General features: G+C 38.9%; 1 protein-coding gene across 48 annotated transcripts in view; it reads right to left on the bottom strand.

Moving 5' to 3' along the window:
- Window positions 1-27,173, bottom strand: part of LOC100001114 (uncharacterized) — a 145,045-nt gene that overhangs the window by 9,536 nt on the left and 108,336 nt on the right. For 14 of the 48 annotated variants that reach the window (XM_005162923.6, XM_068217273.2, XM_073941188.1 and 11 more), the window contains 9 exons: window positions 23,953-24,608; window positions 21,807-22,043; window positions 18,196-18,319; window positions 15,700-15,759; window positions 9,422-9,789; window positions 6,699-6,764; window positions 2,984-3,076; window positions 2,518-2,599; window positions 817-929 (listed from right to left, as the gene is read on the bottom strand). In XM_005162923.6, coding sequence (XP_005162980.3) covers window positions 817-929; window positions 2,518-2,599; window positions 2,984-3,076; window positions 6,699-6,764; window positions 9,422-9,789; window positions 15,700-15,759; window positions 18,196-18,319; window positions 21,807-22,043; window positions 23,953-24,608 — 1,799 coding nt within the window. Of the gene's footprint in view, window positions 1-816; window positions 930-2,517; window positions 2,600-2,983; window positions 3,077-6,698; window positions 6,765-8,205; window positions 9,080-9,269; window positions 9,790-15,699; window positions 15,760-18,195; window positions 18,320-21,806; window positions 22,044-23,952; window positions 24,609-27,173 lie in introns of those variants that run through there. The other 34 variants (XM_068217271.2, XM_073941208.1, XM_073941209.1 and 31 more) reach the window with 4 other exon arrangements.

Below are 27,173 nucleotides of genomic sequence, written 5' to 3'. Positions count from 1 at the left end.
TGTATTTTATAAACTTTTGTTGCATATAAAATAAACTTTGCATACATTATTTAATGTCGACACCAAATAGAGCCCTTAAGCTGAAGTTACATAGTCAAATTTCTTGTCTAAGTTTAACTTGGCTGTTTCTGTGCAATTGTGAACGGACGTTTTGTAGTGTAAAATCTTTCTATAACAAAACCAATATATAACATATAGTATTATTACAACAATATCATTAAGCTCAATTGAAATAATTAACTTTTGGGTTAATAATTCCTTTAAACACCAAAACAAAACTATAAATATACTGAAAATGTATTGTAATGTCTTTTGAAATAACAGCATGGATAATTATAGTACTTGATATTTTTGTAATGGAGAAACGAACCTAAGACTAACCTAAGATTAAAATCTCATATATTTACAACACAATGAAGAGACTGGATTGAGCATATACCCCCTACACGCTTTAGACTTTGTGAACTGAATAAAATAAAAGCGTATACACAGACATTCCAGGCATCGGGTCCAAATGTGTTGAGGGATTTTTCCTTAACTTATTTGTTGTTTGTTAGTTGATTGTCTTTTTGTTTAATTTTAAAAGCAGGAATTTTTATAAGAGGTATGCAGAACTTACTTTGACAAACGTACGAGAATACTTTTAAGTGTTTGTACTTATAATTCAAACTAATAATAGTAATGTTATACATAAACGTCTGCTTCTTATAACATGCTTATTTGTCTGTATATGAATTTTTTTCAATAATAACACTGCCTGATTTCTCATGAACACCTATAATGTCTCTGAAGGTTTAACTGGACGTTTGTGCAAACCTTGATTTTCCCTCCTCCAGGCTCATGGTTGACATTATCCATGGATCCCACCTTGGACTGAGCTTTATCCTTATAGTTCACCTTATGGCTCTCGATCTTGACTTCACCTCCACCTGCAGAAACCATCAAACATTTACAGTTCACACTTTACAATAAAGTTGGATTAATTAATGTTCATTCAGTCATTTTTCTTCAGCTTAGTCCCTTATTTATCAGAGGTTGCCACAGCGGTATGAACCCATACACACCTACATTTACACACACACACTGTGGCCAATTTAGGTCATCAATTTCCCTATAGCGCATGTGGTTGGATAGTAGGGGGAAACCAGAACACCCGGAGGAGAACAGGGAGAACATGCAAACTCCACACATAAATGCCAATTAGATAAAAAAACGAGCATGAGGCGTTTTTTTTTTTAAATGACGTTTTTGTGGCTGGCGTTTTAAGCGTTGGTGTGCACGATCACATTCACAACCTTTATTTAGTCACGGGGTGTTAAATGTCGACGGAAAAAGCAAACAAAAAACGTCTCAGTGTGCACGGGCCTTAACTATGATCAATTATATAGAATTATATTGAATTTTCTTTATTTTAATCATTCAGTTACCGTACTTGAATACTGTTAGACTCGCCTTGCGCCGCATGTATGATAGGGGCCCATTAAGTCATCTGTTAAAACTGTATTCATATCGCAATATTTATCGCTAAATAAAAAAATATCCCAATGTTAGATTTTCACAATATCCAGAACACAGTATTAGTTCCTGTAGTAGTTGATGTCGTTGGTATAGTGGTAGCAGAAGCAGTAAAAGTGTCGTTGTAGCAGTAGTAATCGTTGTTGGTGTAGTAGTATCAGTAGTAGATGTCGTTGATGTAGATGTTGTAGTAGCAGTGATTGCGGTAGTAGTAGTAGTAGTAGTAGACGTTGTATTAGTTGTAGCAGACGCTGTAGTATCAGTAGTGGTAGTCATTGTTGTGGTAGTATCAGCAGTAGTAGACATTATAGTAGTAATAGTTGTGGTTGTGATTGTAGTAGCAGCAATAGTAGTTAATAATTATATAGTAATATAAGTAACTTTCTGCAGTAGTAGTAGTTAGGGTAGTACTTGTGATTTATTATCATTGTCATTTATTATTACTGTTGTCCTTTCTTTCTTTTTACTGTCATTATTTCTATTATACATTACTAAGCATAGTTGTTACTCCCTAACTCTGACTGGTTTCTTTTGTATCTGTTTTACTTATATCTGCGAGACTAGATTCATTTATTGGCTAACATTGTTCCTAATGTATATAATCTGACCTTCCACCAAGTTACCTTTACATGGACACACACACACACACACACACACACACACACACACACACACACACACACACACACACACACACACACACACACACACACACACACACACACCTAACAGTACCTGACTATATTGTTTTTTTTTGTTTTTTTTGTTTTTGTTTTTTATTGTTGTTTTGTTATGGTTTTTTGTATTTGTATGATCCCAATTTATGTACCTTTTTGCATATTCTAATTTAAAAAAAAAAAAAATAAATAAAAAAAAGATTTTCACAATATCCTGCAGCTCTATCAATTAGCCAAGAAAATAGTTTTTAAGACCAAAAACCCTGAAATAAAAAGAAACTGCAAAGGCAACTCTAGAAGAACAGTCCTCCACATCTCCTCATACCTGGTTTATGTTTGATGTTGGATTTGGATCCACACTTCGAGGTCACTTTACTCAAGTCGATCTTCTTGCTGAGAATCTGAACCTGTGAACACATACAATCATCCCACATGACCAATGAAATGAAAGATGGCGAAATCAAAACTGAGCAACGGGACATGCAGTGGATCAACCTAAAGCAAACAAGATGGCGAGGGAAGGAAAGACACACCAAAAACTCTTCAATGACATGACTTCAGAAATTTGATCTGGAGTTGGTGTATAAACAAACACCCAGAGTCAAAACCTCCTGATTTGCTTGTTTTGGAAAACGCAGCTCAGCACCAGCAGATATGAGAAATCCTAATTGGTCCCTGAGCACCAGCAGCTCTTATATGTGAAGAAAGCGCCTCACTGTTTTATGGCACAATGGACAGAATGAAGGTGTTTGTCTGATATGGACTACACCGCATGCAGTGGCGTTACTTACGTTCCCTCCACCAGGAATATGTTTCATATTGTCCTTGGAGCCCAAGCGTGAGGTCACGTGACTGTAGTCCACTTTTTTGGAGACTATCTGAACCTATGAACACAGCACGGCAGGCGGGAGGAACGGGACACCAGGGAGGACCAGGTTAGAGAGGGGAGACAGAGGAGGACACAAGCAGAAGCACCTGAAAGCAGCTAAAACCCCACTGTGTTTGTGTGTGTGTGTGTGTGTGTGTGTGTGCGTGCGTGCGTGTGTGTGTGTGTGTGTGTGTGTACTGAGTCTGCAGTTAGTATCAGGGCTGAGGTGAGAAACCAATGCATTCTGATTGGGGGACCAGTATACATATTTTCAGAATGGACTGCAACGCTCTCTGGGTTCTAGATTTAGTTTTTAACAGCAGTTGACGCTCTAGACTAGTTTTAAACAGCAGTTGACGCTCTAGGCTAGTTTTTAACAGCAGCTGGTGCTCTAGGCTAGTTTTAAACAGCAGCTGGTGCTCTAGGCTAGTTTTAAACAGCAGCTGGTGCTCTAGGCTAGTATTTAACAGCAGATGACGCTCTAGGCTAGTTTTTAACAGCAGATGACGCTCTAGGCTAGTTTTTAACAGCAGATGACGCTCTACGGTAGTTTTAAAACAGCAGATGGAGCTCTAGACTAGCTTTTAGCAGCAGATGGCGCTCTAGGCTATTTTGTAACAGCAGATGGCGCTTTAGACTAGTTTTAAACAACAAGTGACGCTCTAGGCTAGATTTTTACAGCAGATGGTGCTCTAGACTAGTTTTTAGCAGCAGTTGACGCTCTAGACTAGTTTTTAACAGCAAATGGCGCTCTAGACTAGTTTTAAATAGCAGATGGCGCTCTAGACTAGTTTCAAACAGCAGATGGTGCTCTAGACTAGTTTTTTAGCAGCAGATGACACTCTAGACTAGTTTTTAACAGCAGATGATGCTCTAAACTAGTTTTTAGCAGCAGATGACGCTCTAGGCTAGTTTTAAACAGCAGCTGGTGCTCTAGGCTAGTTTTTAACAGCAGATGACGCTCTAGGCTAGTTTTTAACAGCAGATGACGCTCTATGGTAGTTTTAAAACAGCAAATGGAGCTCTAGACTAGTTTTTAGCAGCAGATGGCGCTCTAGTTTACTTTGTAACATGAAACGGCGCTCTAGGCTAGTTTTTAACAGCAGATGCCGCTCTAGGCTAGTTTTTAACAGGAGATGGTGCTCTATGGTAGTTTTAAATTCAGATAGCGCTCCTGACTAGTATTTAACAGCAGATGACGCTCTTGGCTAGTTTTTAACAGCAGATGACGCTCAATAGTAGTTTTAAATCAGCAGATGCTACATTTTAACAGTAAACTTAACTCCAGACTTGTTTTGAAAAGTGGATGGCGCTAGGCTAGTTTTTAACAACATATGCTGATCTTAAGCTAGTGTTTAACAGCAGACGGTGCTCACTATAAACAATCATAATTTTCATTAATGAATATTATATTTTTGATTCAAGTGGTTTGTTTAAGGCATTGACGGCTGACTGTAAAGCATACAGCCCCATCAGCTGGTAAAAATACACTCAACATCTATTCAACAGAGAATTGCAATACATTCTGAAAATCTTAGCATCCATACAGAATCACTTCTCTATGCAATTATTCATCCCAGCTTTAGTTAGTATAAAAAACACCCATGAAACGTGTTGCTTTATTTGTCAACCTCGCTAACAGAAATCTCCCTTTTAGGACTAGTCCATTTCTGAACTGTTCTGCTCTTTAACTATGAGTGTTTATTGAATGTGAATATGGTTGGTGAGATACAGACACAGATTATCATTTAGGGATACTCAAATCCTATAGTTTTTCCAGATTTTAAAACAGATTTTAGCATGTTTTTGATGTAAAATTTCCATTACAAAACCACACAAAGCTCTATTTACTAATATTCCAATTGACCTTCACTACAACAAAGGTAGATTGAGTTTAGTTGGTTGTAATTTGAGTATCCCTGCTGTGATGAATAACACTTTATTAATGATGTGACACACAATGTATGATAAAACATGAAAGACTGACAGAATGCAAGCTTTCCAAAGATCTACAAACAAACGGGAAGGTTAGTGGTAGAAGGTTATCTGTATATGTAAGCTATTTATATGATTTACTAAATATGTATTATTTCACTTTTTATTATATACTGCACTTAGATGGTTATTATTATTAAATATATTAGTTATTGTTTAACTAATATAATTGTATATTGTTATATATAACAAAGGGCTTTATTCTGTAAAATTGTGGAAATGTATATATATATATATATATATATATATATATATATATATATATATATATATACACACACACACACACACACACACACACACACACACACACACATATATACACACACACATATATATACACACACACATATATACACACACACACACACACACACACACACACACACACACACACACACACACATATATATATATATATACACACACACACACATATATATATATATATATATATACACACACACACACATATATATATATATACACTCACTGGCCACTTTATTACAGTAAGTACACCTGTCCAACTGCTCATCAAATTTGTAATTAGCCAATCACATGGCAGCAGCTCACTGCTTTTAGGCATGTAGACATGGTCATGACGATCTGCTGCAGGTCAAATTCAGCATCAGAATGGGGAAGAAAGGGGATTTAAGTGGCTTTGAATGTGGCATGGTTGTTGCTGCCAGACGGGCTGCTCTGAGTATTTCAGAAACTGCTGATCTACTGGGATTTTCACACACAAACATCTCTAGGGTTTACAGAGAATGCTCCGACAAAGAGGAAATATCCAGTGAGCGGCAGTTCTGTGGGCGCAAATGCCTTGTTGATGATGTCAGAGGAGAATGGCCAGACTGGTTCCAGCTGATAGAAAGGTAACAGTAACTCAAATAAGCACTCGTTACAACCGAGCTCTGCAGAAGAGCATCTCTGAACAACACACAACACGTCCAACCTTGAGGCGGATGGGCTACAGCAGCAGAAGAGCACACCGGGTGCCGCTCCTGTCAGCTAAGAACAGGAAACTGAGGCTACAATTCACACAGACTCACCAAAACTGGACAATAGAAGATTGGAGAAACGTTGCCTGCTCTGATGAGTCTCTATCTTCTGATGGCTGCGTTAATCATCTCAGACTGGTTTCTTGAACATGACAATGAGTTCACTGTACTCAAATGGCCTCCACAGTCACCAGCTCTCAATCCAATAGAGCAGCTTTGGGATGTGGTGGAACGGGAGATTGGCATCATGGATGTGCAGCCGACAAATCAAAACTGTGTGATGCTATCATGTCAATATGGAGCAAAATCTCTGAGGAATATTTCCAGTACCTTGTTGAATCTCTGCCATGAAGGTTTAAGGCAGATCTGAAGGCAAAGAGGGGTCCAACCTGGTACTAGTAAAATACCTAATAAAGTGGCCGGTGAGTGTATATAATAGGTGTTATTTATAATAGCTATTCTTTACATTAAGTAAATAACAATGTATATAAAAATAACAATACTTAATTGAATCAAGGCAATGAGTTTGTGCACAATTCAATTAAGCAAACTGAACAAATGTATATTAACAGTGCATGTGGTGATGAGAAACAGAGACATGCAGAGATGTGATGATGATGATGATGATGATGATGAACTCACTTTGCCCTGGCTGCTCTCTTTGGAGGCTGAGATCTGTGAGTCCGTCCTGCTCTGAGACCCTGAAACCTGCAGGCGCAACAATCCCACAATACACCCCTGCAGTCACTCATGTGTGTGAAGACAGATCTAACTACAGTCTGCTCAGCTTCACAAGAAAAACTGATCAAGTCAGAGAGAAAAACTGCTTAAAAAAACAGAAGAAAAACTGCACAAAATCACACTGCAAGAATGTTTGTCTCTTTCCAAGTCCAAATTTCTAAAAATATGTAAATCTAGAAGCATTTCCCAGACTAACAGAAAAGAATTGCCTTGCTTTCAGAAATAATGAACTTTAATAATGTGAGTTTCTCCAAAACACATTTGTTTAGCTGTGCCTTACTGAATGAGCACTGTGCTGCGTCCGACAGATCACACTATTATGTTTTTCTTTTCTTTTTCATTATCTTTTAAAATATTTTAACACATTTTTATCTCTTTTTTATTCTTATTTTTATAATTTTTATGTTTATTATTTGTTTTCATTTTCTTGCCACTGTGTATGAAATGTGCTATATAAATGTGCTATATATAATAACATATAACAAATGCTATATAAAAAACAACTTGCCTTGCCTAAAATAAGCAACATAATCAGCCAGAACAGGAAGAAAAATAATGTTTAAATAATTTATAGTCAGATTATTTTGCTTGTTTTAATGAAAAGATTTACTTAATGTTGACTTATCTCTGAAAACAATACAATAACTTGCTTTGTTTTTTCTTTTTGCAGTGCAGAGGATAAACTGCTTATGATCAGAGGAAAAAACAGCTAAAATTAGAGGAAGGATAGCTCTAAATGAGATGAAAACTGCCTGATATCAGAAGAAAAACTGCTCAAAATCTTAAGAGAAACTGCTGTAAGCCAGAGTAAAGAAGTGCTTAAAAATAAAAGGAAGCTCTGCCCTTAATTAGATGGAAAATCAGAGGGAAAACATGAGGAAAATATAGGAGGTGGCGGAGTTAGGGAGGGTTAGACATGTACTGTACATCTGTGATCATAGGAGTGTATATCATATATTCATATATATATACAGGACTTTCCATGTGGTGCACGTGCATATAAAAGAGAAAGCCATTTCTGCTTTTATTAATAAACAAATTGGTGGACAATAGGGTATATGCCGAAGCATGCTAACAGGACTTTTAATTTGCCAGTAACCTGGGTTAATCGTTTCCGGGGAACTGTGTGTCAATGCAAAAAATCAGCCCGTTTAAGGTCTGTTTTCTTTACAAGTCAGCGATCTCCACTGGCTGAGTGATATCTGATATAAAGTGGGTCTCAGATTGTACAAGAAGCACTGCATTACATTACATTTCCCCCGTCATGTCTTTATAATATGAGCATTTACTTTACCCCAGTATATTCAATGGAGCTTCTGCGCTAGCCTGCTGATTCTGAAGGGCGCGTGCGAGTACACGGCTTTTTGTCTCGTTTACGCTTGAGCAACTAAATGAATGCCAGAGTCTGTTTAACATTGTATTTTAATTACATTCCCACATCAATGCTGTAAAAGGAACTGTATAAAATGGACAAAAACTGACAATAAAAAGTCACCAGAAGTTTATCAGTAAGGGAACAACACTAGCTCGCCATATACCCTATATAGACAGATAAGAAGAGCTCAGATGCAAAAACCTCCACAGTAAATACTTTGCCACGACACTGAAATAGCTGAAAATACACACAGGAGGCTGAGGAAAATACTCATTTTTGATGGTTTGAGAGGTTTTTGCATATGCAACTCTCCATAAAGGTGTTTGTAAAATATTTGAATCAATAATTTATAGAGTAACAGCTCCGTGGATTTCATGTACTGTTATAAGCAAGTGGACTTGAGCTAGAACCCCATCAGAAGCACACAAACACAACACTGTGAACACTGCAAACGCACTCCTGATGGCTGTGTCTGTGTGTGACTGGAGACTTGTTCGAGACTCATACTAAGAGCTCAGCCAGGAGAAAGAGCAGGATGAAGAAAACAAACACACACAAAGGAAATCCTGATTATGAAGATGAGAGTTCACAGATGCACTGAAGTGAACATGAGCAGACCTGAGAGGAGTCTACAGAAGCGGAAACCATGCAGTTTCTCAGTTATAACGCCATTACTGTCACTACGCTTTGTGTGTATTTGTATAGCTTATATGTATGTGTGTGTATAAAAATATGCATGTGTGTGGATCGTGTATATTCAGTTGAGGGCAAAATTATTGTGCATGTGTGTGTACTGTATGCATGTATATATACGTGTGAAAGTGTGTGCATTAGTGTGTATGCATGTGCATGTGTTCATTTGTATGCATGTGCATTAGTGTGTATGCATGTGTTCATTTGTATGCATGTGCATTAGTGTGTATGCATGTGTTCATTTGTATGCATGTGCATTAGTGTGTATGCATGTGTTCATTTGTATGCATGTGCATTAGTGTGTATGCATGTGTTCATTTGTATGCATGTGCATTAGTGTGTATGCATGTGTTCATTTGTATGCATGTGCATTAGTGTGTATGCATGTGTTCATTTGTATGCATGTGCATGAGTGTGTATGCATGTGTGTATGCATTTGTATGTGTGTATTTATATGAGAGTGTGTATGCATGAGTGCGTTTTTCTGCATTTACATGAGTGTGTGTGTATGCATGAGTGTTCATGTGTGTGTGTGCGTGTGTGTGTGTGTAGTCACCTTTCCTCCTCCAGGCTGGTGTTTGATGTTGTCTGTGGAGCCGATCTTGGAGCGGATGTTCTTGACGTCTGGGGCGGCTGTGGAGCTGGGTCGGGCAGTGCTAGCGGTGCTGCTGCTTGTAATGCGGGTGGTGCTGGTTGTGGTGGTGGTGCGGGCGGTGCTTCTGGTTGTGTTGGTGGTGCTGGTGCTGAAGATGGATTGTCGAGGGGGGCGGGGCATTGTTTGGATCCTCGGAACCTCAGGAGTGGTGCCGGTGCCGCCTGCTAAGGGGGTTTTGGTGGGTCGAGGGCGGGTGGAGGCGCTGCTGCTGATAGTGCCGGAGGTGGAGGGTCTGGCGGTTGCAGGTTTAGAGCGGGCGCCATCTGTAACTGCAGATTAACACATAATATTAAACCAATGGAGGTGCTGGTCTAGTATCACATATGGCACATTTCCACTGATGGTTCGGTGCGCTTATATGGCCGTTTCCACTGTCAAAAAGTACCTAAAAGCGAATCGTACCGTACCACTTTTCGGTTACCCTTTGCAAAGGGTGCCTAGCAGGAATAAAGTGTACCAAAAGGCGGAGCTAGAGACGCAGCTGAACGTTATTGGTTTACAGAGAAGCGTCACTCACTCATGAAGCAAGGCAGAATGAAAACAAAGGAAGCGCCATGTTTTAAATACACAGCCAAGATATTAGATCGTTGATAAATTGGATTGTTTTCATTCTAAAATGCCATTTAAAACTAAGACGTATTACAGTAAACGGAGCCTGAGTGTGTGTTTTTCGTGAGCGGGTTGCTGCTGCAATGTACAGTGGTCAAAGTTTGAAACATTTTTACAAAGCTCGGGACAAATTTACATTTTGAAAAACATTTTTACCTGTCATGTGACACAATTACATGGGAAAAACATGTTTACCAAGGACGAAACTAATTACTATTTTAGAAAACAAATTAACAAGACGCAACACACTTGTTTTGACAAAAGTCCCGATACACATTTACAATTACAGATTCCTTACGGAAAGGGAATGTACCACACACCAGGAGTTACGCGGAATGTACCACACACCGGGAGTGATGCGGAATGTACCACACACCGGGAGTGACGCGGAATGTACCACACACCGGGAGTGACACGGAGCGGAATGTACCACACACCGGGAGTGACGCGGAATGTACCACACACCAGGAGTGACGCGGAATGTACCACACACCGGGAGTGACGCGGAATGTACCACACACCGGGAGTGACGCGGAATGTACCACACACCGGGAGTGACGCGGAATGTACCACACACCGGGAGTGATGCGGAATGTACCACACACCGGGAGTGATGCGGAATGTACCACACACCGGGAGTGATGCGGAATGTACCACACACAGGGAGTGATGCGGAATGTACCACGCACCGGGAGTGACGCGGAATGTACCACACACCGGGAGTGACGCGGAATGTACCACACACCGGGAGTGATGCGGAATGTACTACACACCGGGAGTGATGCGGAATGTACCACACACCGGGAGTGACGCGGAATGTACCACACACCGGGAGTGACGCGGAATGTACCACACACCGGGAGTGACGCGGAATGTACCACACACCGGGAGTGACGCGGAATGTACCACACACCGGGAGTGATGCGGAATGTACCACACACCAGGAGTGACACGGAATGTACCACACACCGGGAGTGACGCGGAATGTACCACACACCGGGAGTGACGCGGAATGTACCACACACCGGGAGTGACGCGGAATGTACCACACACCGGGAGTGACGCGGAATGTACCACACACCGGGAGTGACGCGGAATGTACCACACACCGGGAGTGATGCGGAATGTACCACACACCGGGAGTGACACGGAATGTACCACACACTGGTAGTGACGCAGGGGAAAGTTGTTATTGTTGTTGGTGAGCGCAGTAAATGGGGTATATGCCGAAGCATGCTAACAGGACTTTTAATTTGCCAGTAACCTGGGTTAATCGCTTCCTGTGAACTGTTTGCCATTTCAAAACCGGCGTGTTTAAGGTCTGTTTTCTTTAAAAATCAGCGATCTCCACTGGCTGAGTGATATCTGATATAAAGTGGGTCTCAGATTGTACAAGAAGCACTGCATTACATTACATTTCCCCCGTCATGTCTTTATAATATGAACATTTACTTTACCCCAGTATATTCAATGGAGCTTCTGCGCTAGCCTGCCGATTCAGACGGGCGTGTGCGAGTACACGGCTTTTTGTCTCGTTTTGTGCTTGAGCAACTAAATAAATGCCAGAGTCTGTTTAACTGATTGTATTTTAACTACATTACAACATCGATGCTGTAAAAGGTATCATTTAAAATGGGAAAAAACTAACAATAACAGGTCACCGGAAGTTTATCAGCTCGGAAACAGCACTAGCTCCGCATATACCCTATTCGTGCTGTGGAGAACATGGCGTAAACAAAGTTTATGGTGACCGGACATGGTCAGCGGTCGAGGGTTGTTTTGCTGGTTTTGTGGCAAACACATGAGCAGCTTAACACTGTTTTGCTTTACGTGTGGTCGGTGTTTAGAGTTTATAAAGGACGCGGAGCAGACGGAAACAGACATACTGCATTAATGTTCAATATTTTAACGGGGGCCACTCGTACTCTATAATCGTGGACATGATGTCAAGTCTACACGGTGTAAACATCTGCTTGAGGACTCTTAACAGTAAACTGTATGAAGCCGGTGTTACGGTTTAACTGGTGTCCGTGTTAACTGAGGACCCTTTTCAGATGTAAACTATTCACGTTTGCAGATTACCTGGTGTCAGTGTACACATTATTGATTTTAATATCCGTGTAGCAGAACAGTATAAACCAAAATTAATGTAAAGAAATAATTGTATTAACATGTCATCAACGGGATTCGAACCCAAGTCAAAAGGTTCTGCGCGAGCATCAATCGACTTATCTATCTGAGCTACTCAGGTCTACAGGTTTGGGTCGGTTTGATATCTTTGTCAGTCAACATGTGCCGTGCTTTGATTGTTTCCATGTAATTGCGTTTATGTAACGGAGGCCAGCTAGTGTGTGCTGTGCAGGCAAACCTCACTCCTTTGACCTCTAAAGGTGCTCTAGCAACACACACTAGAGGCCATGGTCTTTAGCCTCCTTGGTAGAGCAACCGGCTCCCATGCGGAAGGTCGCCAGTTCGATACCAGCTCGGAGCGGGTTGAGTGGCGTAGGACCGGCGGGGTTACAATTACATGTTTCTACGCACTCTCACACTGATATTTTCTCAGAGTAGCTCTAATATGTTGCATCGCAGTTAGTCAAACAAGGATTTTTATAGGTGTAGACTCATGGAAACCTGCATCTACAAAGTCACACATGAGCTGATGTTTTCAAGTCTGTGTGGTACTGGGTCACTCCCGTTGCGGTGTGTGTGGTACATTCCATGTCACTCCCGCTGTGTGGTACTTTCCGCGTCACTCCCGGTGTGTAGTACAATCACTTTCTGTAAGGAATCTGTAATTGTACATTTGTTTCAGGACTTGTAAAAGTGTTTTGCATCTTGTTAATTTGTTTTCTAAAATGTAAATAAGTTTAGTCCTTGGTAAAACTGTTTTTCCTATGTAATTGTGTCATGACAGGTAAAAATGTTTATTGTTTTGCCTTTCCCGGCCACCGTAGCAATGGGAGCAGGGCGGAGGATCGCGATGCCGGCTCAGCATTGTGATGTCCATTGGCCATCGACGATGGATGATAGCATCGCCTATTGACCCAACCCTAATGTGAATTGCTTTTTTATAATAAATACGATTGTCTATTTAACTGTAGTTGTCTCGTTGTGTGTATTAATTTATAACAACATGCATCAATAAATAAACTACCAAATTTAGCTCTACAGAGTTAAAATAACAGGTTTCAGAGAAACATTCTGATAACTTAAGAAAGGCAGTTTTATATCTGCTCAACATTCAGAAACTCCGGAGAAGGCTTTATAAACGCTGTGCGTCTGAGTGCTCCATACAGCGATATGTCAGTGTTCAGTTTATAGCATAAAACCCTCTTCATTCGTCAGATTAAAATAATCCAAATCTCTGGAAACGGCCAGCCGTGCTCATGTGCCGGATTATCCTCAACTCATTCCTGCTGCGCAACTCTCCTCTGCATTTAAAGCAGATCTATGGTGGAACTAAATGTGTTCGTCAGCACGGCATCTCTGCACCTGCTCATACTCACAGTAATGATTCACTATGATCTGGTGTTTCCAGTCTTCAAAGTCACATGATCAGAAATGAACCATCAGGAAACATTCATACAAGCATAGCTCAGTTATGCTTGTTTTTATCATCAATGATAAAGAATGTGCTTCATATTTAATTAGAAAAATATATAGTTTACAAATACTTCAAAGAACAGCATTTTGTTTGCAATTCATTATTTAGTTGCATCATTGTTATATTCGGGGCTTGACATCAACTTTTTTGATCACCAGCCACTGTGGCTAGTAGATTTCCCGCACAACTAGCCACTCGCCTTTTTCAATAGCCACACTTTTATTGCTGGAAAATCTATTTTCTACACATAAATATGACTTTGACATGCTAAAATGACTTGATTTAGATGTTGCGTTATCTCCACAGGCCTCCTCATTCATCACTCTTTGTGTGTCGTGTATGAGCTGCTCAGTAATCATGAGCAAATGGGTGATGGTCTCATAGTATTACAATTAGTTTTTATTTTACATCATTTGTAGAGCTCAAACTGAAGGATCTATCTCTGACCACATCAAACATAATTAATTTTTATCATCCAAAAATATTAAATGTGTCAAAACAAGCAAAATATAGCTGTATACTATACGTTTTATTTATCAAAACATATGCACAGTAATCTGTCCTGGCTAAGGGTCCCAGATCACCAGTTAACTACACATAAATGGGGAGTTGTGAAAATGTACTGGTTTATACTTCTGCGTCAAGTGACCGGCGTGACCCACGGCGCATGCAACCCGCGTAGCCATGCTTTTATACTTCTGCGCGCTGTCTCTGTTGGTCTGCATTAACACTTCCGAAATGCTAGTGGGCACTGAGGTGTTAATGTTCCTCTGTGTCGAGTTTCTTCGCTGCTGTTTTGCTTTTCCTGAACACTTCCTGAATGTACAAGTGGCTCAAACTCGCTCATTTTGAGGCAGGAACCGGCGGACGTGCAACAACTTTAACTATGAGGTAAACACAGAACAAAACTTTACATCCGGAGCTCCTTCACGGGACTCCACACTTGTAAACAATTGCTCCATCGGGCTCTCGGTCCCGCCCAGACTCATCAGCGCAATCAAGCCGACCAATCACAGAGCTTGTGCTACGCGTCGTTGCGACGTGTAAATTTTTTGAGAGGTGCATATTAGCAATGCCAACGGCCACGGCGTAGAGCTATGCATCAACGCATGAATAATCTGTTCAAAGAATGGTTAAAGCGAAAGCAACCGGTGCTGCTTACAAAATGACAAATCTGGAGCTCTTGAAGGCAGCAGAACTGTGGATGCATGTTCTGTTGTCTAGTCTATTTGTAAGAGAACCGATCACATCAGTTGTGTTTTTAGGCACAGTTGCTTCATGCAAGGAAATGGGAGCGCGCACGCGTTTTAAACAGTCACGCGCATCACCTCAGCTTTAAGTGCGAGTGATCATCCTCTCATTCAATATTCACCTGCTTTCTATTACTCGCGCGAACGCAATTATTTTTGTCAGTCATGTTTCTTCTCAATTCTAAGATCACCTTTGCATGCATATTGGACCATTCTTATTGTCGAGCCCTGCTTTTAAGAGTTATTATCCGGGTAAATTATTTTCAACCAGACAAAGTGGCTAGTGGGAGTGTCTGTCTTATCTTACCGCATTTGGCAGGTGTTAATGTCAAGCCCTGGTTATATATATATATATTTTGTATTATTTTGTAATTATTTTACTTTCGTTTTCCCCCTCAAGCTTGATCATACATTCTGGTTTCTACAAAAAAAAAAAACATTTTAATACTGATAATAATAACAGAACTGACAATCAATCAATCATTCTATATATATATATATATATATATATATTTTTTTTTTTTTTTTTTTGCATAAAATCATCATATTAGAATGGTCTCTGAAAGATTGTCACATCAGAGACAGGAGACGTTCATTTCATTTTAAAGTGCAATACAGTTCTCACAATATTTGCTATATATTAATCAAATAAATGTGATCTGTGCACTATAGACTTCCTCAGTAATACAGATGTATAAATCTTGAGTTAGCTGTACCTGTAGTTTTCAGTGTGCTGGCTTTCTTGTCGTCTGCTGGTTTGCTCTCAGCCTTCGCAGCTAAACACAAGACAGAAATGCAGAATGTGTGAATATTCCTCATTTGTGACTCTGGTTGCACAGGTATATTAATAAAAACAACATTACATGAGTCAGAGTTATTGATTTTTATGTTGTGGACAAACAAAAAAAAGCCTTAGAATATTAAAGAGCCCATATTATGGGTTTTTGAAAATTCCCCTCCATGTAGTGTGTAACACAGCTCTAAGTGAAGTGAAGTATCCAGCTAAGGCTTAAATCTGTTAGTGTACAGTGTTTAAAACGGTTGATTCATCTATAAAAGAGTCGACTCATAGTGCTTCAAACGAGTCGCCTTGATACCGATTCATAAGGTGTTTCGCCATGACGTACGAACGAAACCAAGTTATTCACGTGCACGCGCAAACCCGGGAGATTTCAAACCTGAGGCCCCGCCCTCTGACGCAGAAACCCAGACACACACACACACACACCCACAAACACACGCACACAAACATGCCGGTCGATTGAAGTCACACTGCAGATGGACATTATCGATTCTCTACCCAGAGATGAAACCTCAGCATTATAACCAAGCAGTTGGAAACTTCTGGAAACTACATGCTACAAAGAATACTTCATCAGCGTTTGTTAAAGGAAGGATCAGTAAAGAGTAACTTACTAATGGTCGTCAGGATGAGTTTCTTCCTCCATTTCTCAAGTGTAAGTACGTGCGATTAAAGTTGCCTCATTGACTCTAGCTTGCAATTGTATTTAGTTGTGATTTGTTACTTGTAACCGCGTGTACTGTATCAGGTTAACTGGCTATATTCTCTTATCGCGTGCAAAGTCACGTTAAAAACGCGACGCGTGCTGTTTGTTTACGGAGCTCCGTGGTAGAGGTCTGCATTCCCGCGGCTGTCCCCGCGCCAGATTTCTGCGGCGTGGGAATAAATTTCCGAATCAATCGCGGGAGCGGTCGGTAACAGGTTTAATTTGGGACGGGAGCGGGCTTTCTAGCAATATCGTGGATATTGCTATGCGAATGAGACAGAGCTTTGCCTGCCTGTGTGTCTGCTTGGCGCTTGTGTGTATGTGTTAGTGCGCGTGTATGAGAGAGAGAGAGCTCTGTCTGGCTGTCTCTGGACTGTTTTGCTGGGTGATTTTCAGTTATGTTCTCCCCCGCTCTTTAGCGGCATCGGGCGCGGCGGGCAGAAAACGGGGCGGTTCGGGCACCGGGACAAGAAATTCTAAATATAAGCGGGAGCGGTCGGGTTCAGGCTAAAACCTGGCGGGTGCGGGCGGAAGCGGGAGCGTTGTCGTCCAGAGGTGTGTGTGTGTGTTTGTGTGTGTGTGTGGCAGCTAAAATCCATGCCTACACTATGGAGCGTGTATGAACTGTGATTACTTTTATATTGCTGATTAGCTATTGGGCATTTCATTCTCTGACTGAAGGCAGTCGACCAATCGCAAAAGACTGTCATTGGTCCAATCAGCGCAGATTAGCTTCGCGCTAAGGAGGGGTTTGGGAACAAATGAATCACTGGACGATTCATACAGGAGTCGCTGGGATAATTAGGTAAAAATAAATGCAGATTATAAGACGATGAAAGTGTTTTTTGACTTTGCATGCATATTAGTCTGTTGTTGGAGACCCTTACAACCAAGATATGACCCTATTTCATGTATAATATGGGCTCTTTAAGATCAATTGCCATGAAGATATTTTGTACATTTCCCTAAACTCTGATCAGTAATAAGCATTGAATTTATTCTTGGTGTGTGGAGCGGGTGTGGAGCCGTGCTGGCGGTGCTGCTGCTGGTATTGTGGGTGATGTTAATCCTCATTTACGATCTCTGAATTTATTTTGTTTAAATTCAGAGGTGATTTTCAGATTTTTTTTTAGCCCTCAAATTCCTAATAGTTTTACCAATTTTCATCCAAGAATTGGGCCTTACGACTGGGCCTTTCACCATACCTGCCAACACTCCCCTTTTTCCCGGGAGTCTCCTGTATTCCAGACCAATCTCCCGCAACCCTCCCGTTTAGTTATTTCTCCCGGAAAACTCCCGTAATTTAACCCTGGCATGGTGGCTCAGTGGTTAGCACTGTGGTCTCACAGCAAGAAAGTCGATGGTTCAAGTCCCAGCTGGGTCAGTTGGCATTTCTGGAGTTTGCATGTTCTCCCCATGTTGGGTTTCCTCCGGGTGCTCCGGTTTCCCCCACAGTCCAAACACATGCGCTATAGGGGAATTGATGAACTAAATTGGCTGTAGTGTATGAGTGTGCGAATGTGAGAGTGTATGGGTGTTTCCCAGTACTGGGTTGCAGATGGAAGGGCATTTAATGTGTAAAACATATGCTGGAAAAGTTGTCGGTTCATTCCGCTGTGGCGACCCCTGATGAATAAAGGGACTAAGCCGAAAAAAAAGTGAATGAATGGATATTACAAAATAATAAATGTAAAGGTGTCTGACCAAGGGGGCGTCGGGCCGCGGGAGCGCTGGCTGTGGGTCGTGTTGTGGACGCAGGTTTGTCTGCAGCGGGTCGAGAGGGAGCAGTGCTGGGCTTGGGCACCAGTGGACGCTTCTCTGTGAGCGTCTGTCAAACACAAGAGAAAAAAGAAAAATTCATATTAATAACAAGCAGAGGATACATCCGCTCCAAAGATGATCCACCAGTTTACAACCTAAATGGAAACACACCATCCCACAGGCATTGGATATTATGATGGCGCGTCTTACACTTACAGTATAGGAGAGCTATTATGCTCACTTTTATAAGGGGTTTAAGGGGGTCTGGTGCAATGCTAGCCCTTTAAATCTTAAAGCGGAAGTCGATGACGTACCGGGTCAGCGGAGTTTAACTGGTTAAACACAGTTGTGTGTCAGCAATATGTGAGTCTCTCCAGTCTCTAATGATAAACATGTATTAACTGTATTTATTATAATCAGACTTGATAAAAACAGCCTGCAGAAACACTGTGATTGACATACTCCCTTTGTACGCGTCTTCAGAGGGGGAAAGCCCCGCCCACTAGGTGCCCATCTCGCCCTCATTAGCATAAACAGCAGCCCTGAGTAGGAAGCAGCTGTTTTGAATCTGCCACTATGCTGACACATAGATATATGTAGCTCCGCCCTTTTTAAAAAAGGCCGCAATCTCATTTAAATTTAAAGCGACAGTCACCAAAACACCACAATTAGGATCAAAGCCTAAAAGAGTCAGTTTCAGAGAGCTAGGAAAGTTATCTGTGTGCTATTTTGAGTTCAAACTGAAACACACAGACACTCTAGAGCAGGGGATGGGCAAACTTGATCCTCGAGGGCCGGTGTCCCTGCAGAGTTTTATTCCAACACTAGTTTTATTCACACCTGAACAAGCTAATCAGTGTGTTTAAGATCACTAGAAACCTATAAGCAGGTGTGTTTGATTAGAGTTGGAGCTAAACTGTGCAGGACTACGGCCCTCCAGGACCGAGTTTGCCCATCACTGCTCTAGAGACATCAGAGATGCATTTTACGTCTTGTAAAAAGTGCTATAATCAGTCATCTCTAAATTTATTCAGAGTAATGCACAAAAAGTTCTGCAGGTTAACCTTTCCTATCATGCACTGAAATTATAACTGCTAACATGCATAAAATCAAATGACAACTTATAGCAATAATTTTAGTGACAATATATCGCACAACTATTTTTTTTTGTTTTTTTTTTTGCACAACAGATTTGGAACAAGTGGAGGATGAGTAATGATGGCATTTTTTGTGGGTGCACTATCGCCTTACCAAAATTATTTTTTAATTTTTCAGAATACACATTTCCTATCATATGTCTCAACATTTTAATATTTAAAACTTTTGTAACCAACAGTGATTAAAATCAAGGAGTTTTGTTTTTTTATTCTTCTAATATTCATTAAACATATTGTATTGGAGGAAGGAGGTGGTGCAGTTAAGTTGATTGGCCACTAGAGGGAGGTCTTGAACTGAGCATTCACATGTAAAGACATTAAATCATTTAAGAGCCTGATTCCAAAACATCATCTACAGATATAGATAGGCTTATTTAGGTTTTAAACCAATGAATTTTCTGACTTCTACATAGATACTGGATACTACAGTTATATATAATCAGTATATATAATAGTTATACAGCTGAAGTCAGAATTATTAGCCTACCTTTGAATTTATTAATTTTTTCAATATTTCATTAATAATGTTTAACAGAGCAAGGATATATTCACAGTATGTCTGATAATATTTTTTCTTTTGGAGAAAGTCTTTTTTTTTCGGCTAGAACAAAAGCAGTTTTTAATTTTTTAAAAGCCATTTTAAGGTCACTATTATTTTGAATATCTAATATATAGAATATCTAGTCTAATATTATTTACTGTCATGATGACAAAGAGAAAATAAATCAGTTATTAGAGACGAGTTATTAAAACTATTATGTTTAGAAATGTGTTGAAAAAAAATCTGCTCTCCGTTAAACAGAATTTGGTGGGAAAATAAATGGGGGATAATAATTCTGACTTCAACTGTATATAGCTATATATAATCAGCCAATCACATGGCAGCAACTCAATGCATTTAGGCATGTAGACATGGTCAAGACGATCTGCTGCAGTTCAAAGCGAGCATCAGAATGGGGAAGAAAGGGGATTTAAGAGACTTTGAATGTGTTGCTGCTAGATGGGCTGCTCTGAGTATTTCAGAAACTGCTGATCTACTGGGATTTTCACGCACAACCATCAATAGGGTTTACAGAGAATGGTCCAGAAGAGGAAATATCCAGTGAGCGGCAGTTCTGTGGGCCTTGTTGATGAGGCCAGAGGTCAGAGGAGAATGGCCAGACTGGTTCCAGCTGATAGAAAGGCAACAGTAACTCAAATAAGCACTCGTTACAACCGAGCTCTGCAGAAGAGCATCTCTGAACACACAACACGTCCAACCTTGAGGCGGATGGGCTACAGCAGCAGAAGAGCACACCGGGTGCCGCTCCTGTCAGCTAAATACAGGAAACTGAGGCTACAATTCACACAGACTCACCAAAACTGGACAATAGAAGATTGGAGAAACGTTGCTGCTCTGATGAGTCTCCATTTCTGCTGACACATTCGGATGCTCGGCTCACAATTTGGCCTCAACAACATGAAAGCATGGATCATCCTGCCTTGTATCAGCGGTTCAGGCTGGTGGTGGTGGTGTAATGGTGTGGGGGAGATTTTCTTTGGGTCCATTAGTACCAATTGAGCATCAACGCCACAGCCTACCTGAGTATTGCTGCTGACCATGTCCATCCCTTTATGAGCACAGTGTCTCCATCTTCTGATGGCTACTTCCAGCAGGATAACGCACCATGTCATAAAGCTCAATCATCTCAGACTGCTTTCTTGAACATGACGATGAGTTCACTGTACCCAAATGGCCTCCACAGTCACCAGTTCTCAATCCAATAGAGCAGCTTTGGGATGTGGTGGAACGGGAGATTGGCATCATGGATGTGCAGCCGACAAATCTGCAGCAACTGTGTGATGCTATCATGACAATATGGAGCAAAATCTCTGAGGAATATTTCCAGTAGCTTGTTGAATCTCTGACATGAAGGATTAAGGCAGTTCTGAAGGCAAAAGAGGTACAACCCAGTACTTGTAATAAAGTACCTAATAAAGTGGCCGGTGAGAGTATATGTATATATATATATATATATATAATCAGGTTTGCATTACAGCAATACAGTTCATATATAAAATAACCAGTCAAAGAGAAAGGGTAGTAATAACATTTCACAATATGACCATTTTTCTGTGTTTTTGAATAAATAAACACAGCCTTGCAGAACATAACACACTTTTCTCAGAAAAATGATCTCACACTTTTGCAGCACTGAACAGAAGGTTGGATGTGAAGTTGATGTGAATAAGCAGAGCAAACCAGCAGCACTTGAACACACACATAATTTTACTCTCCATAAGTCTGGCTGCATTCAGGTTAAGTCCCCATCATAACATAAAAACAAGTACACACACACACACACACACACAAACACACGCACGCACGCACGCACACACACACAAACAGAGCTTTACCTTGGGCTTGACGTCTCTGGCCGCTGTGGTGGCGGTGGGGGGTCGTGCTGTGGCCGTGGCGGGCCGTTTGGTGCCCGCGGGTGCAGCGGATGTTTTGGGTGCAGGGGCTTTTTTACTGATGGGGGCGGGGCCGCTGGAGGCTGAGGTAGCGGTTGGACGCTTGGGGGCAGCTGTAGCGGTGGAGGCGGAGCTGGGGCGGGGCTTGGCAGAGCTGGGTTTGCTTAATCCAGCAACAGGCTGCATGGATGGACGGCAAACCCAACGCATGGATGGAAAACGAGGAACAAAAAACAAAATAAAGACAAATGATGAGAGCAGTGACATGAGCAGCGCAGGCCATTAAAAGCATCATGACATATTAAAGAGACAGTTCACACACAAAAACTATTTACTCATCCCTTATTACTTTCAAACCTGTTCTTTCTCGTCTGATGAACACAATAAAAGTTACTTTGTAGAATGTTGGAAACCTGTAACCATTGACTTCCATAGTAATTGTTTTTCTATGGTAGGCAATGAGAGCGAAGCAGTGGCGCAGTAGGTAGTGCTGTCGCCTCACAGCAAGAAGGTCGCTGGGTCGAGCCTCGGCTCAGTTGGCATTTCTGTGTGGAGTTTGCATGTTCTCCCTGCGGTTGTGTGAGTTTCCTCCAGGTGCTCCGGTTTCCCCCACAGTCCAAAGACATGCGGTACAGGTGAATTGGGTAGGCCAAATTGTCCGTAGTGTATGAGTGTGTGTGTGAATGTGTGTGTGGATGTTTCCCATCAGCTGCGTAAAAACTTGCTGGATAAGTTGGCGGTTCATTCCGCTGTGGCAACCTCGGATTTATAAAGGAACTAAGCCAACAAGAAAATGAATGAATGGAAGTCAATGGTTACAGGTTTCTTCAAAATCTCTTCTTTTGTGTTCAACTGATGAAAGAAACTCAAAGTTTAGGAAACAGCAGAGAGTGAGTCAACAGTGTGTAAATGTTTATTTTTGCGTGAACTGTCCCTTTAAGAGTAAACATAAAGTTGCCTAAGAGTATGAGGACTTTTCTGATTTCAGTTCAGTCTGCTTCATCAAAAAAAAAAAAAAAAATGCTGAGATTTTAAGAGTCTTTAAAGGACCAAAATAAATATTATAAAACTGAAATTATTAAAACATTTTAAATGCATTAAAATGAAATAAATAATAAAAATATTATAAAATGCAATATTGTTTGACTAAATAGTCACAATTAATACGTTTAAACTTAAAACGTTTTGCACTGGACATAAATAAACAACTAAAACTGAACCAAAATTATAATAAATGAAAGCTAAATATAAACAATAATGAAATGTTTAACAAAAAGTTATTTTAAAAAGTAAATAAAAATACAAAACAATTGATAAAACTCGATATTCATTAAAAAATAAAAATACAATGCAGAAATTGAATAAATATATTTCACTGACGTGATGCATATTATATATATATAATTTTCATATTCTGCATTATCAGTTTTATTATTAATAATTAATTTTAGTCTTATTTAAATTTTAGTTGCTTCTTTTGTACTTTTTATTTATATTTACTAATTTAAAAAAATAACAGCTGCTAAATAATAGCAAAATAACACATTAATTAATGGTTCTTGCTATTCAAGATTAACATGCTTTAGAAACTGAATAAAACTCGTCAGGAGAAGCATCGTCTGTTTGATTATTAACTGTATTTTATTTATATTTTATTAATAATTAACTGCATTTTATTCATACTTTTCATTCATATTTACTTTATATATAAACATGGTTAATAACATGTGGTTCTTGTTAAACTCCCCTACCCGACTCTTTATTTTTGTTTGGGATTCATTTGCTTTAGAAACTGAATAAAACTCATAAGCAGAAGCTCCTGTTCTACATCGTCCATTTTACTATTAATAATTAACAGGATTATACCTTTCATTCATATCTACTTTATATATAAATCTAACACAAAAAAACTGATAACAGCTAATAAATAACACCAAAATAACATGTATTTATCTTGCTAACCTGATTAATTATCTGGGTAATTACATTTCCTCTGTGCTTCAGGGAATGATATGCTTTAGAAACAGAATAAGCAGAAGCCGGAGGGTGGATGGAGGACAAAAAGACATGGCAGAAAGTTTGGACAAACCTTGGTCTTCTTCTCAGGACTGCTCAAGTCTTTTCCAGGAGCACCGTTGGTAAGCGCAGGTTTGGCCGCTGAGGGTTTAGCAGCTGCTTTTTTGGCTTTGTCATCCTTCGTCTCAGCTTTGGCAGGTTTCTTATCAGCCGGTTCGCTCTTTTCTGCTTTCTCTTCTACTTTCTCCTCCTCTGTTTTGTCTTGTTGGGTCTTCTGTTCAGCTTTCTCCTTCACATCATCTTTCTGCTCTGATTTGTTCTCGACTTTCACTTCTTCTTTCTTCAGCTCTTGTTTCTCCACCGGCTCCTCTTTCTTTGAGGAGAACTCTGCTGTTTTTTCTGTCTTTTCTATTAAATCAGTGCTTTTCTCCACCATTGCAGCTTTTTCCGTCTCATCTTTAGTGCTTCTTTCCACTTTTTCAATCTTCTCCACTTTCACTGGCGTTTCAACATGGTGAACGGTTTCATCCGTTTTCTTCTCCACCTCTTTGTTTTTGTCCAGAGGTTCTGTGTTTTCTGCTTTGGTTGTCTGTTTGGGCTCAGATTTGTCTTTCTCTGTTATTGTCTCCATCTTCTGATCTTTCTCTGTCTTGCTGAAGATGTCAAATTCATCAAACTTCTGGACAGGGTCCATTTTGTTCACCTCCGGCTTGTTCTTCTCAGAGTTTTCTGGTAGAAAATAAACAATTAAAAAGGGTCACAATCAGATTAATAGTGTGTGAATCTAAAAGCAGAACAAAAGATAAATAATATTAATGAAATAATTAACAGGAGGAAGAATGCATGCTTAAAAGTTTAAATATCTTAAACAACAACAGCACATTTAAAATCAATATCAGCTTTAACAGTATTTTATTTTATTAAAAGCCAAACAAAGATTAAGACACTAATAAAATAATAAAGAGAAGACTTCAGACGATTCCATGCGTAAAAGTTTAAATATCTTGAACAACAAAATAGTATGTGTTTATTTTATTATTAATTAAAATTATTTTATTTTTATTTTATTAATAATTAATTGTATTTTATTTTTAGTTTATTAAATAACAATATTTTATTTTATATTTTATTAATAATTAACTTTATTTAATTTTTATTTATTAATAATTAACAGTATTTAATTTTAATTTTAATTACTGCATTATATTTTATTAATAATAAACAGTATTTTATTTTTATTTTATTAATAATAAACTGTTTTTTATTTTTATTTTATTAATGATTAACTGTATTTTATTTTAATTCTAATAATAATTAACAGTATTTTATTTTTATTTTATTAAAAACTAACAGTATTTTATTTTTATTTTATTAATAATTAACAGTATTTTATTTTTATTTTATTAATAATTAACAGTATTCTATTTTTATTTTAATTACTGCATTTTATTTCATTAATGATTAACTGTATTTTATTTTTATAATAATTAATAGTATTTTATTTTATTTTATTAATAATTAACTGTATTTTATTTTTATTTTAATAATTACTGCATTATATTTTATTAATAATTAAAAGTATTTTATTTTTTTATTAATAATTAACAGTATTTTATGTATATTTTAATAATTACTGCATTATATTTTAGTAATAATTAACAGTATTTTATTTTTATTTTATTAATAACGAACAGTATTTGATTTTTAGTTTATTAATAATTAACAGTATTCTATTTTTATTTTAATTACTGCATTTTATTTCATTAATGATTAACTGTATTTTATTTTATAATAATTAACAGTATTTTATTTTTATTTTATTAATAACTAACAGTATTTTATTTTTAGTTTATTAAAAATTAACAGTATTTTATTTTTATTTTAATTACTGCATTATATTTCATTAATGATTAACTGTATTTTATTTTTATTTTATTAATAATTAACAGTATTTTATTTTTATTTGAATAATTACTGCATTATATTTTATTAATAATTAACAGTATTTTATTTTTATTTTATTAATGATTACTGCATTTTATTTTTATTTTATTAATAATAAATTATTGGTTTTTGGCAGAGTTTGGCCACCCTGGACTAGTTCATTAGTTTTGTCTAATGTACATGCACAAACATATTACTCAGCATTATGTGGAACATTTTAATGTAAAAGAGAGATCTGTGAGGGGTGCACTTTTCATGCTCAGCACTGTACCATCAGCATATGTAGCATCTGAACAAAATGATGGGGAAATTGGGGAGTTGCACTGAATGCAAATAAGTGAGAACAGAAGAATGATGCCATCAGTGTATCAGAATGGAGAGCCGGATGAGTGGAAAAGGCTGACAGAAGAAGACTAGAGCTGTTCTGAGGTCAGAGAGATGCTGTCCATCAGTAATAACACTTCACACTCAATGGCAGATCCATTAAAAACACAACTCATCTCTTCGGGATGCCTCATGTCCTTGTGTTGAAGGACAGCACACAAATCTACAGCTAAACATGGACTGCTCTAAAAACGTCAGACATGTCAATCTTATCTTTTTCATTACACACTTTTTAAAACTCAGTCACCAACAGGTAGGCTAACTTTAATCTGAAAAGTAAGAGCATGTTAAACTAGATGCTTTATGCAACTGGCCACAACTATTGCATTTCATGTTTAAACATTGAGAAAGCACAACAGATGATTTATGTATGAAGCCATTACGCTAAACTCATTTATCCTGTTCATTAAGGCCCAATCAAAATTCTACCCCTTACCCCTACCCCTGGGTTTGCGTGTTCACGCCAAGGGGTAGTGGTGTCCCAATTCTGTTTTTAGCTTGAAGGCTTAGGACTAAAGGGAAGGGGTGAATAGCCATTCGAACAAAGATTTTTCAGAACCACACCCCAAACCAAAGGGTAAGAAAATTTCCCAGAATACACCAGCCAGAATCACTGCACCCGCAATTAAGGAGATCCACAAATTACTATTTTTAGTCATTGTTATGAATTTTTACAACAAACAAACACGTTTTACTATATTCATAAGGTTGTTACCGTCAAACGCTAAAATAAAAACTAAATTTGGCGATCTATAATCCATAATCATAACTCCTGTGCAGCAGTCCCACAACATTCTGACACTCGATTACCCGGTCAGTAATGTCTAGTGGCCGAGAATGAGCTGTTTACAGTGTCTGCTATAATATTAATGTTGTTTTCTTGTGTTTACATTGATGAATATGGCCACGGTGTTAAATGCGCAATATAGTTACGATCTTATTGCCACACTAGATCATTATAATAAC

Source organism: Danio rerio, chromosome 24 (genome assembly GCF_049306965.1).
Source record: "Danio rerio strain Tuebingen ecotype United States chromosome 24, GRCz12tu, whole genome shotgun sequence".
Lineage (NCBI taxonomy): Eukaryota > Metazoa > Chordata > Actinopteri > Cypriniformes > Danionidae > Danio > Danio rerio.
This window is presented reverse-complemented; position numbering and strand designations above follow the sequence as displayed.